Below are 17,810 nucleotides of genomic sequence, written 5' to 3'. Positions count from 1 at the left end.
GGGACGCTTTGTTTAGGTGAATGTGGATGAAGATTTCTCTGTGAATTAATTGGACAAAATTATGTTGGTTCAATTGTTAATTTTTATGCTGAGAACCTTGTTTCATGTAAAAATAATATTAATACATTTTAGCAGGTCTGGCGTGTTCTGGAAATTTTATAGCTAGGCAACACCTATCCTCGTATTGCTTGGTGGTTCCAAATTAATAATAACTACTGCAGTAGGGAACAGACACAAAAAGATACACTCCGCATCTTTAAAAAAAAAAAAAATAGTTCTGTTTATTTAACTCAATTGAAGTTTTCTTATTTATTTATTTTTTTTCTTTTACACATGATTACCTAGGTGTCACATTAATATTACAATTGTACTTTTATGGTAACAAGGGGCGTAACATAGGCAGGCTAATTCTAATCAGGACTTGAAAGAATGAAAACATTATTTGTGCCGTGTGCAATACATAGGCAAAGTATACAAAAAATAGGATACAGTTTTATACAGAATTTACAAATTTCCTTTACAGGTGTTGTCAGCATAGATCCTCAAAGTAGAAATTTCTTGTTCTAAGACTTTAGACAGAAGCTTAGCTTTATCCTCATCTCTGCCAAAAAAACGTACTCATGGTGGCCATACAAACTTTTATAAATGATCAATTTCTCTTCTAATGGAACTCTTCAGAATGATTAATAGTCAACAGCCTATTCCTGTGGTGGTCAACTTGCTTAATATAGGGAGCCTCAAGTGTTCCGCGCCCCCCCCCCCCCCCCCCACATAACCAAAGGACTGCATGTTCATTTCAATGAAAATTCATCAGGGACGACACACACATAACAGGTTAAAGTCAAAGGCCATGGGCATGATACAAGAGATGGTCATAGACTGCAGACATGATACAAGAGATGGTCATAGACTGCAGACATTATACAAGAGATGGTCAGAGACTGCAGACATGATACAAGAGACGGTCATAGACTGCAGACATGATACAAGAGACGGTCATAGACTGCAGACATGATACAAGAGACGGTCATAGACTGCAGACATGATACAAGAGACGGTCATAGACTGCAGACATGATACAAGAGACGGTCATAGACTGCAGACATGATACAAGAGACGGTCATAGACTGCAGACATGATACAAGAGACGGTCATAGACTGCAGACATGATACAAGAGACGGTCATAGACTGCAGACATGATACAAGAGACGGTCATAGACTGCAGACATGATACAAGAGACGGTCATAGACTGCAGACATGATACAAGAGATGGTCAGAGAATGCAGACATGATACAAGAGATGTCAGAGAATGTGGACATAATACAAGAGATGGTCAGAGACTGCAGACAGGATACAGGAGATGGTCAGAGACTGCAGACATGATACAAGAGATGGTCACAGACTGCAGACATGATACAGGAGATGGTCAGAGGCTGCAGACATGATACAGGAGATGGTCAGAGGCTGCAGACATGATACAGGAGATGGTCAGAGGCTGCAGACATGATGCAGGAGATGGTCAGAGGCTGCAGACATAATACAAGAGATGGTCAGAGAATGCGGACATAATACAAGAGATGGTCAGAGAATGCAGACATGATACAGGAGATGGTCAGAGAATGCGGACATAATACAAGAGATGGTCAGAGGCTGCAGACATGATACAAGAGATGGTCAGAGAATGCGGACATAATACAAGAGATGGTCAGAGGCTGCAGACATGATACAAGAGATGTCAGAGAATGTGGATATAATACAAGAGATGGTCAGACTGCAGACAGGATACAAGAGATGGTCAGAGAATGCGGACATAATACAAGAGATGGTCAGACTGCAGACAGGATACAAGAGATGGTCAGAGAATGCGGACATAATACAAGAGATGGTCAGAGAATGCGGACATGGTATAGGAGTTGTTGGAGACTGGGAACATACTTCAGGAGCACTGCTGTTGACCAGTGAAATATTACATGAGACTGCTAGAAATCACTGCTATAACAGGGCAATAGAGAAACACAGGTGTCTGCAGGGGCCTCCTGAGGGCCACACAAAAAGTGCAAAAGGGCCAGATGCGCCAAATGCCACGCACAGAGAAACGGATTTCGACTGATAGTGAAGATATGATTGCAAGTTATCAATCACATATATCAGTTTCCATCATGTAATCTCATAATCTGAAATCGTAAAACGATCATATTCATGAACAAAGCATCTCATTGCTGCCAATCAATGTAAAACAACTGATAATATCTGGCCCTGGCCGATCCACTCAGTTTGATTGAATTAGAGTCTAAATCAACCAAGAGGAAAGTTATGGCTATCCAGTCATTTGCAGATTCAAAAGTTTTGATTAAATTGCATATCAATTAGATAAAAACAAAATGTATTTGTGTATGACCGCTATAACGCTCCTTTCACACTAGTGGCAGAGCTTACCTTCACACCCTGAAAAGTGATCTATGGTGGATCAATTTTCAGGAGGATGGTGAAAAAAAGGTTTGCAGGCATTCAGGAGGCAATACTACTGCCTCCTAGTGCCCTAACCCTTTTTTTATTTTTTGTCTTTTTTTTAAATTTTTTGCTGAATGGCAATTTTGCATTGCGGGATCGCACCACAACTGCAAAGTGTTTGACTGGTGTGCAGCATTGGCCCCATTCACTGGCACAGGAAACATAGGGGGCGGTGGTTCCTGTAACCTGCGAGTTACGTTGAAATTGCTGCACTGTGATGTGAGAAAAAAGAAAAATGGACCGGAAGGCCTGGTTCCCCTACCAGGCCTACCGGAAATAGGGGCGAGCTAAAGGACTATTGCGGTACATATATCAATATTTATACAAAGTAATTTAGACCAACATTAAAAAATAAACAACATTTATTAGGGTAATAATAAAATCATTTAACATATAAACAGGTACAGGTGGTGACGTATTTCTACTAGTTTCGCTCTGAATGAGCTTCTTCAGGAAATACATACATCTGTAAGGAAGTATAAATATATATAGTAGGTAACAAGAACAATCATATACAGATATCAATATGAGATAGAGGGGAAGAGAATGTACAATACAATATAAAAATATATAAATATATGCACTGTGATGTAAAGTATCGTGGCCATGACCATGTGTACTCACCCAAGCTACACCATATCCACTGTAAGTGGGCGGTAAAAATGACAGGCTTTTTTTTTTTTTTAAAACCCCCTGGCTGCCGTGTGAAAAGGAGTCTTACACCTCTACTAAACTTTCAAGACCCAAAATAAGTAACAAAAAAAAGGATAATGGATCCCTAAATTGTTACATAATACAGTAAATCCTAGAGAGGCATTTTTTTATATTGGTCAGAAGGGGGCACTCTCCTTCTGGAACATACACTTCATGGAAGTACTATATACACAGTGAGAAAAGTATTTGCTCCCCTGCTTGATTTTGCTCACTGACAAAGAAACGATCGGTCTATAATTTTAATGGTCGGTTTATTTTAACAGCGAGAGACAGAATAACAACAAAAATATCCAGAAAACCGCATTTCAAAAAAGTTATAAATAAAAAAAAAATTAAAAAAAAGTTATAAATTGATTCGCATTTTAATTGGTGAAATAAGTATTTGACCCCTTTGCAAAACATGACTTGGTACTTGGTGGTAAGACCCTTGTTGGCAATCACAGTGGTCAGACGTTTCTTGTAGTTGACCACCAGGTTGGCACACATCTCTGGAGGGATTTTGTCCCACTCCTCTTTGCAGATCCTCTCCAAATCATTAAAGTTTTGAGGCCGACGTTTGGTAACTCGAATCTTCGGCTCCCTACACATATCTTCTATGGGATTAAGGACTGGAGACTGGCTAGGCCACTCCAGGACCTTAATGTGCTTCTTCTTGAGCCACTCATTTGTTGATTTGGCTAATTGTTTTGGGTCATTGTCATGCTGGAATACTCACCCAATACCCTGGCTGAGGGAAGGAGGTTCTCATCCAGGATTTAATGGTACAAGACCCTGTCCATCATCCCTTTGATACAGTGAAGTTGTCCTGTCCCCTTAGCAGAAAAAAACCCCCAAAGCATAATGTTTCCACCTCCATGTTTGAATGTGGGAATGGTGTTCTTGGGGTCATAGGCAACATTCCTCCTCCTCCAAACACGGTGAGTTGAGTTGATGCCAAAGAGCTCGATTTTGGTCTCATCTGATCACAGCACTTTCATCCAGTTCTCCTCTGAATCATTCAGCAAACTTCAGATGGACCTGTACATGAGCTTTCTTGAGCAGGGGGACTTTGCGGGCGCTGCAGGATTTCAGTCCTTCACAGCATAGTGGGTTACCAATTGTTTTATTGATGACTATGGTCCCGGCTGCCTTGAGATCATTGACAAGGTTCTCCCGTGTAGTTCTGGGCTGATTCCTCACCGTTCTCATGATCATTGAAAGTCCACGAGGTGAGATCTTGCATGGAGCGCCAGACCGAGGGAGATTGACAGTTCGCACCAACTGTTGTCACCCTCTCACCAAGGTGCTTGGCGATGGTCTTCTAGCCCATTTCAGCCTTGTGCAGGTCTACAATCTTGTCCCTAACAACCTTGGACAGCTCTTTGGTCTTGGCCATGGTGGCGATATAGGAATCCCTTTCAGAGAGTGCTCCTAATCTCAGCTCGTTACCTGTATAGAAGACACCTGTGAGCCAGAAATCTTGCTGATTGACAGGGGATTAAATACTTATAATGAACAGAAAAGACGCGCACTCACATAGCCACATCCGTAAATTGAGGGAATAAACAAGAAAAAGGTGTATTATAACAGTAAACCTAGGTCGGACTTTGAAGGCATAGGAAACAAGGAGGAGGTATGAAAATAAACACCATTTATTGAATAAAATACACAACATGAATAGAACAGTACAGAAAAATTTAAAATCATGTATACGAATACATAATGTGCCGTGAGTCATGTATTCATATACATGATATTTAATTTTTCTGTACTGTTCTATTTTCTTGTTTATTCCCTGGGATTAAATACGTATTTCTCTCATTAACCACTTCCCGACCAGCGCACGACGATGTACGTCGACAGAATGGCACGGGCAGGCATATTGGCTTACAGGTACGTCCAATATTCGATGCCGCCCTGCCATCGGGAGCGCGCCGCCGGCGGCGCGCTCCCGCGCTGGTCGGGACCCCCGTGAGTCCGGTCGCGGGACCCGCGGACTCGATCGCCGCGGGCATCCCCGCGATCGTCTCACGGAGCAGCCGAATGGAGGAAATGCTGTGTAAACAACATTTTTCCATTCTGCCTAGCAACTAGTGACGCTGATCTCTGCTCTATGTGATTGGAGCAGAGATCAGTGTACACTAAATGAAAGCCCAACCCCCTCACAGTCAGTAACACACCCCTAGGAACACTTAACCCCTACACTGCCACCCACTGGTTAACCCTTTCACTGCCAGTGTCATTTACACAGGAATCACTGCATTTATATAGCAGTGATTACTGTATAAATGACAATGGTCCCAAAAATGTGTCAAAAATGTCCGATGTGTCTGCCATAATGCCGCAGTCACAATAAAAATCGCTGATCGCCGCCATTACTAGTAAAAAAAAAAATAATAAAAAATTATTAATAAAAATGCTATAAAACTATCCCTATTTTGTAAACGCTATAACTTTTGCGCAAACCAATCAATAATCGCTTAGTGCGATTTTTTTTACCAAAAATATGTAGAAGAATACGTATCGGCCTAAACTGAGGGGAAAAAAATGTTTTTTTTATATATTTTTGGGGGATATTTATTATAACAAAAAGTAAAAAATAATGCGTTTTTTTCAAAATTGTCGCTTTATTTTTGTTTATAGCGCAAAAAATAAAAACCGCAGGGGTGATCAAATACCACCAAAAGAAAGCTCTATTTGTGGGAAAAAAAGGACGTCAATTTTGTTTGGGAGCCACGTCGCACGGCCGCGCAATTGTCAGTTAAAGCGACGCAGTGCCGAATCGCAAAAAGGGGTCTGGTCTTTGACCAGCAAATTGGTCCGGTCTGAAAGTGGTTAAAATACAAATAAATTTATGACTTTTTTGAAATGCGTTTTTCTGGTTTTGTTTGTTGTTATTCTGTCACTCGCAGTTAAAATGAACCGACCATTAAAATATTAGACTGTTCATTTCTTTGTCAGTGGGCAAACGTACAAAACTGGCATCAGTTGTTGTCTGGAATTGCTGTGTTATTATGGGGGGGGGGGGGGGGGGCATTTTTTAAGAGTTGAATAAACTTGAATAAACTTGCTGTGTTTTGTGTATCTTTTGACCAGGTGGGGGAAACCATTGGCATTTCGGAAGAGATTATGGGTTTGACCATACTTGCCGCCGGCACATCAATCCCGGATCTGATCACTAGTGTCATAGTGGCAAGGAAGGGCCTAGGAGACATGGCCGTTTCCAGCTCTGTGGGCAGCAACATATTTGATATCACTGTAGGGTGAGTATATAGAATGGAAGTGTGAAATTCATGGCCCAGTTCCCTGGTGTGATTAGGTGGCAATGTTGCCATGGACATTTTTTATCATCATTGCTGCCCAACTCAATTCTACTTTCCGTGTCAACACTTATAGGTGCAATGGGGTTGATTTACTAAAAGTAATGATGTGCATGTGATTGGGTATTCTTTTCAAAGTGAAATTTCACCGCATTCACTAAGCTAAGTGCAAACTCTCTTTGGTAAAAAGGAACAGCCTATTAGTGAATCACCTCTGATGCCAGAGCTAGCTCTTCATCCGATTTCACTGCCTGTTTCTGTTTTAACCCTTTAACTACCTTCCAGCCGAAATTCACATAGGCCTCATTTACACTTGTTGTTTGGAGGGGTGGGGTTGTAAAAAAAAAAAAAAAAAAAAAAAAAAAAAAGGCATCATCGTGGCCACCACCCCCGGCCAATTAATGGATTCATGCTGTGTATGCCCAACTCTGACCCCGCCATCTTGTCTGTTCACTGGCGTGACTAATCCAGTTATGGTGATCCTGTGCTCACAGTACCCTGAGCTGATACCAGGGGGCTCCTATGGTTTGCTGTTGCTTGTGGCTAGCGTTGCACCGATACTAGTATCAGTGCCGATACCAAGCATTTGCATGGAGTCCTTGTACTCGTGCAAATGCTCCGATGCTTAATCTGATACCTCCAGGAATGAAGAGGCATCACTCCCAGAAGTCAGTGGGTGGAGAAAAGACAGAAGGAGTCAACAAAACACTGGCAGGTAAGTTGGCAGGGGCGTGGGGCGTGGCCACTATGTTCCCAAGACAAAGGCTGAGTTTTCAGATTCGTTAACGGAAGTGACGTGTCGTCAGAACACCGTGACACCCACCTTGGTACACCCTGCACTTGGCCGCAGTAAGCCTGCAGTCAGAATGCGGCAGCAGAGTGTATCAAGATGGGCGTTGTGGTGTTCTGACGGAACGTCAATTTCCTTACCAAATCTGACGGGTATCCGATTTTGACAGAACACCTGGGATTTGTCTTGGGAAAACAAAACAACCTAAAAACTAATATTATTTAAAGTTGCAGTTAGGCCAATCTGTGCTCAATGCCCGTTAGTATTAATTATGCCAATTGCCAATCAGTGCTGCCCATCAGTACCGTCCATCATTGCCCATAAGTGCCGCCTATGAGTGCCCATCATTCAGTACCACCTATCAGTGCTCATCAGTGCTGCATATCAGAGCCAAATATCAGTTCAGTGCTTCATACTTGTGCCACCCCATCAGTGCTACATAAGAAGATATCATTAGTCTGTATTGTGCTTTGCAAACTGTCACATGACATTAAAAAATGTATCAGTAATTGATATCGGCGAGTACTTGAAAAAAAGTATCGGTACTTGTACTCAATCTTGAAAAAGTGGTATCAGTGCAACCCTAATTGTGGCCCTTGGGTTCAAAGTTCTGTGTGTTCAGAGATACCGCTACGCACACAACTGTTGTAAATGGTGTATGTTAGGCTGCTTTCACACTGGGGCGGTATTCAGGCGTTACAGCACTAAAAATAGCGCCTGTGTAACGCCTGAAAAAAACCGGCCCCTTTAACTCCAGTGTGAAAGCCGGAGGGCTTTCACACTGGAGCGATGCGCTGGCAGGACGGTGAAAAAAGTCCTGCTAGCCGCATCTTTGGAGAGGTGAAGGAGCGGTGTATTCACCACTCCTAAACCGCTCCTACCCATTGAAATCAATGGGACACCGCGGCAATACCGCCGGCAAAGCGCCGCTACAGCGGCGCTTTGCGGGCGGGTTTAACCCCTTTTCGGCCGCTAGCGGGGGTTAAAACCACCCCGCTAGCGCCCGCACACGGACGCTAAAACGACGGTAAAGCGCCGCTAAAAATAGCGGCACTTTACCGCCGACGCCGCTCCCGCCCCAGTGTGAAAGCAGCCTTAGCGATGTCAGAACAAGGTTGGTCATTCTCCTTTGTCCTCTCTCAACAATGAGGTGTTTTTGAAAATGTTTTGCCATTTTTCTCTGTAAACGCCTGAGTGTGTAGTGTCCTACAACTGAACCTTTAATGCCGCGTACACACGACCAGACTTGGACGAACTAGGTCGGACGGTCTTCCCGACGGACTTTCCGAATGAACGGACTTGGCCACACACAATCACACCCAAGTCAGATGGATTCGAACGTGATGACGTACGGCCGGACTACAATAAGAAAGTTCATAGCCAGTAGCCAATAGCTGCCCTAGCGTCGGTTTTTGTCCAATGGACGAGCATACACACAAGAGGATTTCTCCATAGGAACTGGGTCCGGTGGAGTTCCGGACAAAAAATTTAAAACGTTCTATTTCTAAAGTCCGTCAGATTTTCGGACAGCAAAGGCCGATGGAGCCTGCCCATCATCGAATTGTCTGACGGATTTGTTTGGTCGGACCTTTGCTGTCGAAAAAAGTCCGGTTGTGTGTACGCGGCATAATCCAGCGTCTTTCTTCCTTTTCAGCACAGAGGAACCCTTGAAACAACGTTCTGTTCTCAGGGAACCCCTACTAAAAGTTACTATCTACAACTCATGAAACATTAGAGTGATGGTCAATGGGAAGAATGCTCCTTACACTTGTGTACATTAGGAAGAATGAGCTAAAAAGATCGATATTATCAGAGGGAACTTATTTAAGAGGCAGAAATTGCTCATTGCTCGAGGAACCCCTAGCGATGTCTGGAGGAACCCTGGTTGAGAAACCTTAGTCTAAACCAAGCTTTATGTAGACTTCAGCCACATGATCTGGCAAATTATTTTCTAAACATACTCTAGTGCAGTGTTTCTCAGCCAAAGGCCCAATTTGTCCTGGAACAGTGTCATCAGTTGCTATGGTGCAGACGGGCCAGCCACCAGAACCATCACAACCATTGACGTTCTAGGGCCAGGCCATGCAGCATCCTTTGTTGCTACAGTAAGTTTTAGCAGAAGCTTCCAAACAACATCTGGATAAACTAAGGCCGCGTACACACGGGCGGACTGTTCGCCCAACTTTGTCCGCTGAACAGTGTTTGGGCGGACAGTCCGCTCGTGTGTGGGCTTTCAGCGGACAGTTTCAGCGGACAGTTTAACGAACAAGGTTTTTCGGAAATTCCGTAAAACTGTCCGCTGAAACCTTGTTTGAGCGAACAGTCCGCCCGTGTGTAGGCTTGTTCGTCAAACTAAGTTCCGCGCATGCTCAGAAAGGATTTACACGCCGAAAGTTATAATGCAGTGTATAGGACGTCGTATTTTTCGTCCCGTCGTACGTGCCGTTCACGTCATCGCGCACGGTTTCAGCAAACTGTTCGTTCGTCGTGTGTGGCCATGTCCGTCCATGCTAATTTTGAGCGGACTGTTTGCCGAAACAGTTTGACGGACAAAGTTGGGCGAACAGTCCCCGCGTGTGTACGCGGCCTAAGCGGCTATACAGGTGGAGCAGTTTACTTAAACAAATGTTGGTGTGTCACCTGTGATGCCTTAATGTGATTATATAGGCTATTTTCTTTAAAAAAAATACCCGCTCTGTGTAAAGGTTTTGCACACCGCAGCCCAGTCTTCTTCTTTTTGGATCCCCCGCCGGTGGTCCTGGCAATCCCCCTAGTCAAGTGCCTCCATAGCAAGCCTCTTGCTATGGGGGCACTTCAACAGACTCGCTCACAAGCTGCGCTCCTGTGAATGGGCATTGTCCATTCATTGGCTCACTGGCTGTGATTGATTTTATCTACTTGACCTCCGGAAAGTTTTTACCCCCATGACCGGATAATTTTTTTTCTATTCAGCACTGTGCTAATTTAACTGGAAATTGCGAGGTCGTGCAACACTGTACGAAAATGAGATTTTTATCATTTTTTTTTTTCCAGACAAATAGAGCTTTCTTTTGGTGGTATTTAACCACCTCAATACCGGGCACTTACACCCCCTTCCTGCCCAGGCCATTTTTCAGCTTTCAGAGCTGTCGCACTTTGAATGACAATTGCGCGGTCATGCTACACTGTAACCATGTGAAATTGTTATTTTTTTTCACACACAAATAGAGCTTTCTTTTGGTGGTATTTAATCACACCTGGGTTTATTTTTTCCAAAACAAAAGACTAAAAATTTTGAAAAAAAAAATAGTTTTTCTTAGCTTCTGTCTGTACATTTTTAAAATAAGTAATTTTTCCCCTTCGATGATGGGCGCTGATGAGGTGGCACTTGTGGGCACTGATGAGGAGGCACAAATATGCCGCACTTATGGGCACTGATGGTTGGCACTGGGCACAGATAGGCGGCACAGACTGGCATCACTAATTAGACATGTGCATTTCATTTCGTTCCGAATCAAAATTCGGACGAATTTTCATTATTCGGACATTCAGATGCATCCGAATTACCTAATTACAATGCTAACGAATTCGAACGAAATTCGAAAAAATTACATTTTTCGACCCGAATTTGGGGCCACGTATCTCGGGGCCACTTGCGACTAGAAACCCCAAATTTGGTATGCAAACACAGTAGAACTAGCACTACAATCTCTCCAAATGGGGTTTCTAGCTCCAAGTGACCCCGAGTTACGGGGCCCCAAAGTCTGGTCGCAAAATGTCAAGCATTTTTCTGCAGCAGAGAATGACATTTTGTGACCCAACTTTGGGGCCACGTATCTCGGAGTCACTTTTAGCTAGAAACACCAAATTTAGTATACAAACACAATAGAACTAGCACTACAACATCTCCAAATTTGGGGTTTCTAGCACCAAGTGACCCCGAGATACATGGACCTAAAGTCGGGTCGCAAAATATTTTCGAATCCGGTTGAAATAGTTTCCAATGCAGTTGAAATAATTTCGAATCATGTTGAAATCATTTCGAAAATATTTCAACCAAATTCGAAAATATTTCTACCGGATTCGAAATTATTTCAACTGCATTGGAAACGATTTCAACCGGATTCGAAAATATTTTGCGACCCGACTTTAGGTCCATGTATCTCGGGGTCACTTGGTGCTAGAAACCCCAAATTTGGAGATGTTGTAGTGCTAGTTCTATTGTGTTTGTGTACCAAATTTGGGGTTTCTACCTCTAAGTGTCCCCGAGTTACGGGGCCCCAAAGTCGGATCGCAAAATGTCAAGCGCTTTTCTGCAGCAGAGAATGACATTTTGTGACCCGACTTTGGAGCCACGTATCTCGGGGTCACTTATAGCTAGAAACACCAAATTTGGCACTACAACATCTCCAAATTTGGGGTTTCTAGCACCAAGTGACCCCAAGATACATGGCCCTAAAGTCGGGTCACAAAATATTTTCGAATCCGGTTGAAATAGTTTCCAATGCAGTTGAAATAATTTCGAATCATGTTGAAATCATTTTGAATCCGGTAGAAATATTTTCGAATTTGGTTGAAATATTTTCGAATGCGACCGATTTTTCGAATTCAGTAGAAAACGAAACGAAATCCGAAAACTAATTTAACAAATTTAACTAATATAACTAAACGAAATTAATTAATTAACAAATTAAAACGAAACTAAACTAAACGAATTTTTTCCTTTTGCACATGTCTATCACTAATGGCCACTGATTGCTGGCAGTGGTGGGCAATCATTGCTGGCACTAGTAGGCACTTAATTGTAATCAGGGCACTGATGATCAGTACCCCGATTACATAGCTAGCTGTCCCCTGTGAGGAGATATCGCTGATCGGCTCTCCTCTCCTCACACTCTGTCAGTGTGAGGGGAGGACCGCCGATTACTGCCATCATCCGTGTTTACATGTGGACACAGCCGATCACATGGTTAAAGAGCCGCGGGTCTTTACACAAATCGGGAGTTGTGCCGTGTCCTAGCAACGCGGCGCAGCCGCGATCGCCGCGCTGCGTCCACCCAGAACGAGAGCCACACCACCCAGCTGTCATTTTTTGCTATATAAACAACAAAAGACCAAAAATGTTGAAAAAAAACAAAAACCAAAAAAAACGAATTTTCTTTGTTTCTGTTATAAAAATAAGCAAACAAATAATCTTTCTTCATAAATTTAGGCAAAAAGGTATAATGCATTCGGCTACATTTCTTTGGTACAAATAACCCAAATCAGCGTATATTATTTAATCGGTGTGAAAGTTATAGAGTCCACCATCTATTGTACATATGTTTAAAAATGTATCAATCCTGATGTACTGATGGCCTATCTCCTTTCTTGAGGCCCTAAAAATGTCAGCACAGCACAAATACCTCCCCCCCCCCCATGACCCCTTTTTGGAAAGTAAACAATATAGTAGGCTTGTGCAATTCGTTTCGTAACGAATCGAAATTCGGCCGAATTTTGCATCTTTCGGACATTCGGATGCATCCGAATGTCCGAATAAAAAAATAACAAATTACAACGAATACGAAAGAAATATAACGAATGAATTCAAATGAATTCGACATGATTCGAAATTATTTCAACCGCATTCGAAATTATTTCAACATGATTCGACATTATTTCAACCGCATTCGAAAATATTTTGTGACCCGAATTTAGGGCCATATATCTCGGGGTCACTTGGTGCTAGACACTTCAAATTTGGATATGTTGTATTGCTAGTATTATTGTGTTTGCATACCAAATTTGGGGTTTCTAGCTATAAGTGACCCCAAGATATGTGGCCCCAAAATGTTATTAGTTATTAGAGCAGAGAATGACATTTTGCGACCCGATTTTGGGGCCACATATCTCGGGGTCACTTATAGCTAGAAACCCCAAATTTGAAGTGTCTAGCTCCAAGTGACCCTGAGATACATGGCCCTAAAGTCGGGTCACAAAATATTTTCGAATGTGGTTGAAATAATGTCGAATCATGTTGAAATCATTTCGAATCCGGTAGAAATATTTTCGAATTTGGTTGAAATATTTTCGAATGTGCCCGATTTTTCGAATTCGGTAGAAAACTAAACGAAATCCGAAAACGAATTTAAGGAAGTTAACGAATATAACTAAACGAAATTAATGAATTAACGAATTAAAACGAAACGAAACTAAACGAATTTTTTCCTTTTGCACATGTCTACAATATAGTAAGAGGCATGGCAAGTTTTTTTGAAGCTGTAATGTTTTGTAAAATGAAGAAATAAAATAAAATGTTTAGGCTTTTATTTATGACTTCTTGTTTACTATTGTGATGCTGTGATTTGCCCACAGCTATCACACGGTGCAGGGTGCTGTGATTGGCCCAGGTGCCACGTGATCACTGGTGACCAATCACAGATCACACACACAGTAGTAAACAATTATGTCATGAATGGATTCCATTCATGACTCTTGCTTAATAAGTGACCTGTGATTGCATAGCATAGTGATATCTGGTCACAGCGGCTCGATATCAAGCACCGCAATCTGCTGCGTATGGTTGACACAGGCGGCTGCAGAGCACAAGAGGAGGCGTGCAGTGCGCATGTGCACATCGCTGTGCCTGGGGTAGACGCCCGGCTGCAGTAAATACACTGCTGGTGGTTTGGCAAGTGGTTAATTATTTGGTATATTTGGTTTCTGTTTATAATTTTTGATATAAAATATGGACTTGCTATTCTTTCAGTATTTTTAATCAATAAATTGACTGCATACAGCAACACCTCAAACCAAGCTGGCTTGCTCACAAGGACAGGGGAAGACATTTCAAAGATGAAATGTGATTGGCTGCAAACGGTAACATGTCTTCTTTGAAGAGTTTTCACCAATCATAATCAATGGGCTTTTGTACTTTGCTGCAAAATGACAGTGGCAGAATGAAAATTTGAATTTGACTGTTTTATGGCAATGGATACAGTATATATTGTGGACCCATTACTAAACAAGGCTCCATGTGTCTCCTATTTGTTGGCAGGTTACCGGTCCCCTGGTTCCTCTTCTCCGTGTTTAACGGTTTCAGTCCTGTGGCGGTCAGCAGCAACGGCCTGTTCTGCGCCATCGTCCTCCTGTTCCTGATGCTCCTCTTTGTTATATTCTCCATCGCTACCTGCAAGTGGAGAATGAACAAGCTGTTGGGATTCACCATGTTCACACTGTACTTTGTGTTCGTCATCGTCAGTGTGATGCTGGAGGACAGAATTATTGTGTGCCCTGTATCTATATAAGCCCAACCTAAGCACCCACAAACACCCAACCCCACCAAGCATAGGGCACCCACAAACCATCGCTTCACCATCCACTGATAACATACAGGGTGTGAACAGTCATAAATATATTTTCTTATTCTTATTTTTTATATACTACCTAGTAGCCAGCAACGTAACCGGCTAGGAAAGGGACTCTTGAATCTCAGCCTAGGAACTCCTTCCCTGACCTGTACACGGACTATGCACACAAATGTTACATGCTCTTATATAACAATTAAATCTACCCCCTACCATTAGACATGTCTGCCAAGAACTATGTGAATTCAGTTAATATTTTTAAACATATTATGTAAACTTAAATTAAAACATTTTGATGGTGGTTTTCTTTGATGAAGAGTATTATTGGTCAAGTTGGAATAGCCTTACTGTTTTTTCTTTAATGAGAATAGGTTGTGCGAAAAAGTGATTTGTCCCAGGGAGTAGGATGTGTAGAGGAAGGGTCCTTCAGCCATGTGGAAAGATGAGCTTGGGCTTCCTCTGAACTCATTTCTAACTCCTACCTCATCCCTAATCCAAACACCGACCTCATCCCTAACCCAACCACTGACCTCATCCCTAACCCAACCACCGACCTCATCCCTAACCCAAACACCGACCTCATCCCTAACCCAAACACCGACCTCATCCCTAACCCAACCACCGACCTCATCCCTAACCCAAACACCGACCTCATCCCTAACCCAAACACCGACCTCATCCCTAACCCAAACACCGACCTCATCCCTAACCCAAACACCGACCTCATCCCTAACAAAACCACCGACCTCATCCCTAACCCAACCACCGACCTCATCCCTAACCCAACCACCGACCTCATCCCTAACCCAAACACCGACCTCATCCCTAACCCAACCACCGACCTCATCCCTAACCCAAACACCGACTTCATCCCTAACCCAAACACCGACCTCATCCCTAACCCAACCACCGACCTCATCCCTAACCCAACCACCGACCTCATCTTTAACCCAAAATCCGAACTGATCTCAAACCCATCTCTGACCTCATCTTTAACCCAAAATCTAAACTCATCTCTGATCTCAACTCTAATCTGACCGCGTCTCTAACCCTAACTCTGACCACGTCTCTAACCCTAACTCTGACCACGTCTCTAACCCTAACTCTGACCACGTCTCTAACCCTAACTCTGACCACGTCTCTAACCCTAACTCTGACCACGTCTCTAACCCTAACTCTGACCACGTCTCTAACCCTGACCACATCTCTAACCCTGACCACATCTCTAACCCTAACCCTGACCACGTCTCTACCCTAACCCTGACCACGTCTCTACCCTAACCCTGACCACGTCTCTACCCTAACCCTGACCACGTCTCTACCCTAACCCTGACCACGTCTCTACCCTAACCCTGACCACATTGCTACCCTAACTTTGACCACATCTTTAACCAAAACTCAGAACTTATCTCTGTGACGGATCCAATCCCACACTCCGATTGAGTGCTTCCGTCAGTATACCGCTTCCTAAGTCTGAATATAGATATCAGATATTCCAACCGCTCACAAGCACAAAACAAGACGTCACTTGCTTAGCTGCTCAACGTGGACCGATTTATTAGAAACAAAATGACAAGTATTTATAATACAGTAGAAGACTAAAACCTAACCTGATTAGCATGAGTCAATTATCTAATCATTGACCCAGACTAGTTGTCTGAGAGATAAGACTTTTCAGGGTAAGACTTTGTCTCCTAGCTCTCTGACTATTCAATTCACATTACCATAAACATAAACACAGGGTTAATTAGCACAAACAACAATGTGTGGAATACTCTTACAAGCCAGACTAGACTCATTTACACAACAGACAGCTGGCTGGAGTTGACATTAGCATCTAACAGTTTGTGTCCCAACAGTGCGATTCAGTCTATTGCTAACATAGCAAATACATATCCTTAGTCTGTGTGTCTTCGGGGGGGACATGGTTCTGAATCCAAGTAACACCACCTCGGGGTCCCCAAGCATACAGCTCACAAAGAGCACCGTTCCCCCAAATGCCAGGGCCCATAATTGCAAGGCAAGAGGCTTGCATTCTGTCCCCTTCAACAGCCTCTGTCCCGGCTAGGTCTGTCAAAATCTGTAACCCAACTCTGGTCTCATCTTTAACCGAAACTCCGAACTCACCTCTAACCCAACTCTGATCTCATCTTTACCCCATACTCAAAAATCTCTGACATCTTTAACCCAAAATCCAAACTCATCTCTGATCTCAACTCCTCTCCAACCCAACTCTGACCTAACCCAAATCCTACCTCATCTCTAACCTGATCTCATCACTAATCAAACTCTAAACTCATTTCCAAACCAAACTCATCTCCAACCTTACTTTGGCCGCATATTTTACCACATCTTTAACCCGAACACTCAAACCCAGTTCTTTGTACTCCAGTGAGATGCACAGTTGGGAATGACCCAGCAGAAAAAGTGAGAGTTCAGGTTAGAAATGAGTTTGGAGGTCAGAGGATGCCTAAGTTTATCTTTAGTCTGATCACAACTATATGTCGGACACTGACTTATGAATGATGGAACTGCTATGTAACGCCCTGATATCTTTGACCAGGCATGTGATTGAATAACCTCTTCTAAGGACATAGTCAACGGTGTAAGTACAGACAGGTTTCAGGTTATATGGGAACAGTCAACATTTACAACGCATTTGCAAAGCTTTCAGACAGCTTTAAGCAGCTTTTCAAAAACCTTTGAAGCACCAAAATCTACGTCCATCTTTCTGACCACGTTTCATGTTACACCCATATTCAAGGTTTAGCATAAAACATGGTCAAAGTCCACAGACCCCCACCCCCAAACTGCCCCATACCCCTTATTTGTAGAATCCCGGGGGATCTGGTCTACGCCAGCTCCTGTTAAGGCCTCATGCACACAGGACGTTTTGCCATCTCTCCTAGACTCCTTTGGCAGAAAAAAACGATTGTAAACTTGTGAAAAGTGTTTAGGAGCGTCAAACGCTTGGGCATTAATCCATTTAATTGGGCATAACAATCATTTATTCTGGCCATTGAGATGAATTGACCAACAAGTGCTAAATGGGTCTAGCGCTCCGAAGCGTTTAGATATTTGTTTTTTGCCAAAACTCTGCTGCTGTTGAACACACAAGGCTGTGGGGTGTTCTTCTGCCTCCAAACCTCTATGTGTCTTCACATGGCT

At 43.0% G+C, this 17,810-nt stretch overlaps 1 protein-coding gene across 2 annotated transcripts in view; it reads left to right on the top strand.

Annotated features, from left to right (window-relative positions):
- Positions 1-14,943, top strand: part of LOC143958215 (sodium/potassium/calcium exchanger 1-like) — a 152,486-nt gene extending 137,543 nt beyond the window's left edge. For both annotated transcript variants that reach the window (XM_077467704.1, XM_077467703.1), the window contains 2 exons: positions 6,304-6,470; positions 14,333-14,943. In XM_077467704.1, coding sequence (XP_077323830.1) covers positions 6,304-6,470; positions 14,333-14,582 — 417 coding nt within the window. In that variant the 3' untranslated portion in view covers positions 14,583-14,943. The remainder of the gene's footprint in view (positions 1-6,303; positions 6,471-14,332) is intronic.
- Positions 14,944-17,810: the final 2,867 nt, after the last annotated feature.

Source organism: Lithobates pipiens, unplaced genomic scaffold (genome assembly GCF_037356315.1).
Source record: "Lithobates pipiens isolate NorthernLeopardFrog02 unplaced genomic scaffold, aLitPip1_a1.2 Scaffold_6, whole genome shotgun sequence".
NCBI lineage: Eukaryota > Metazoa > Chordata > Amphibia > Anura > Ranidae > Lithobates > Lithobates pipiens.
This window is presented reverse-complemented; position numbering and strand designations above follow the sequence as displayed.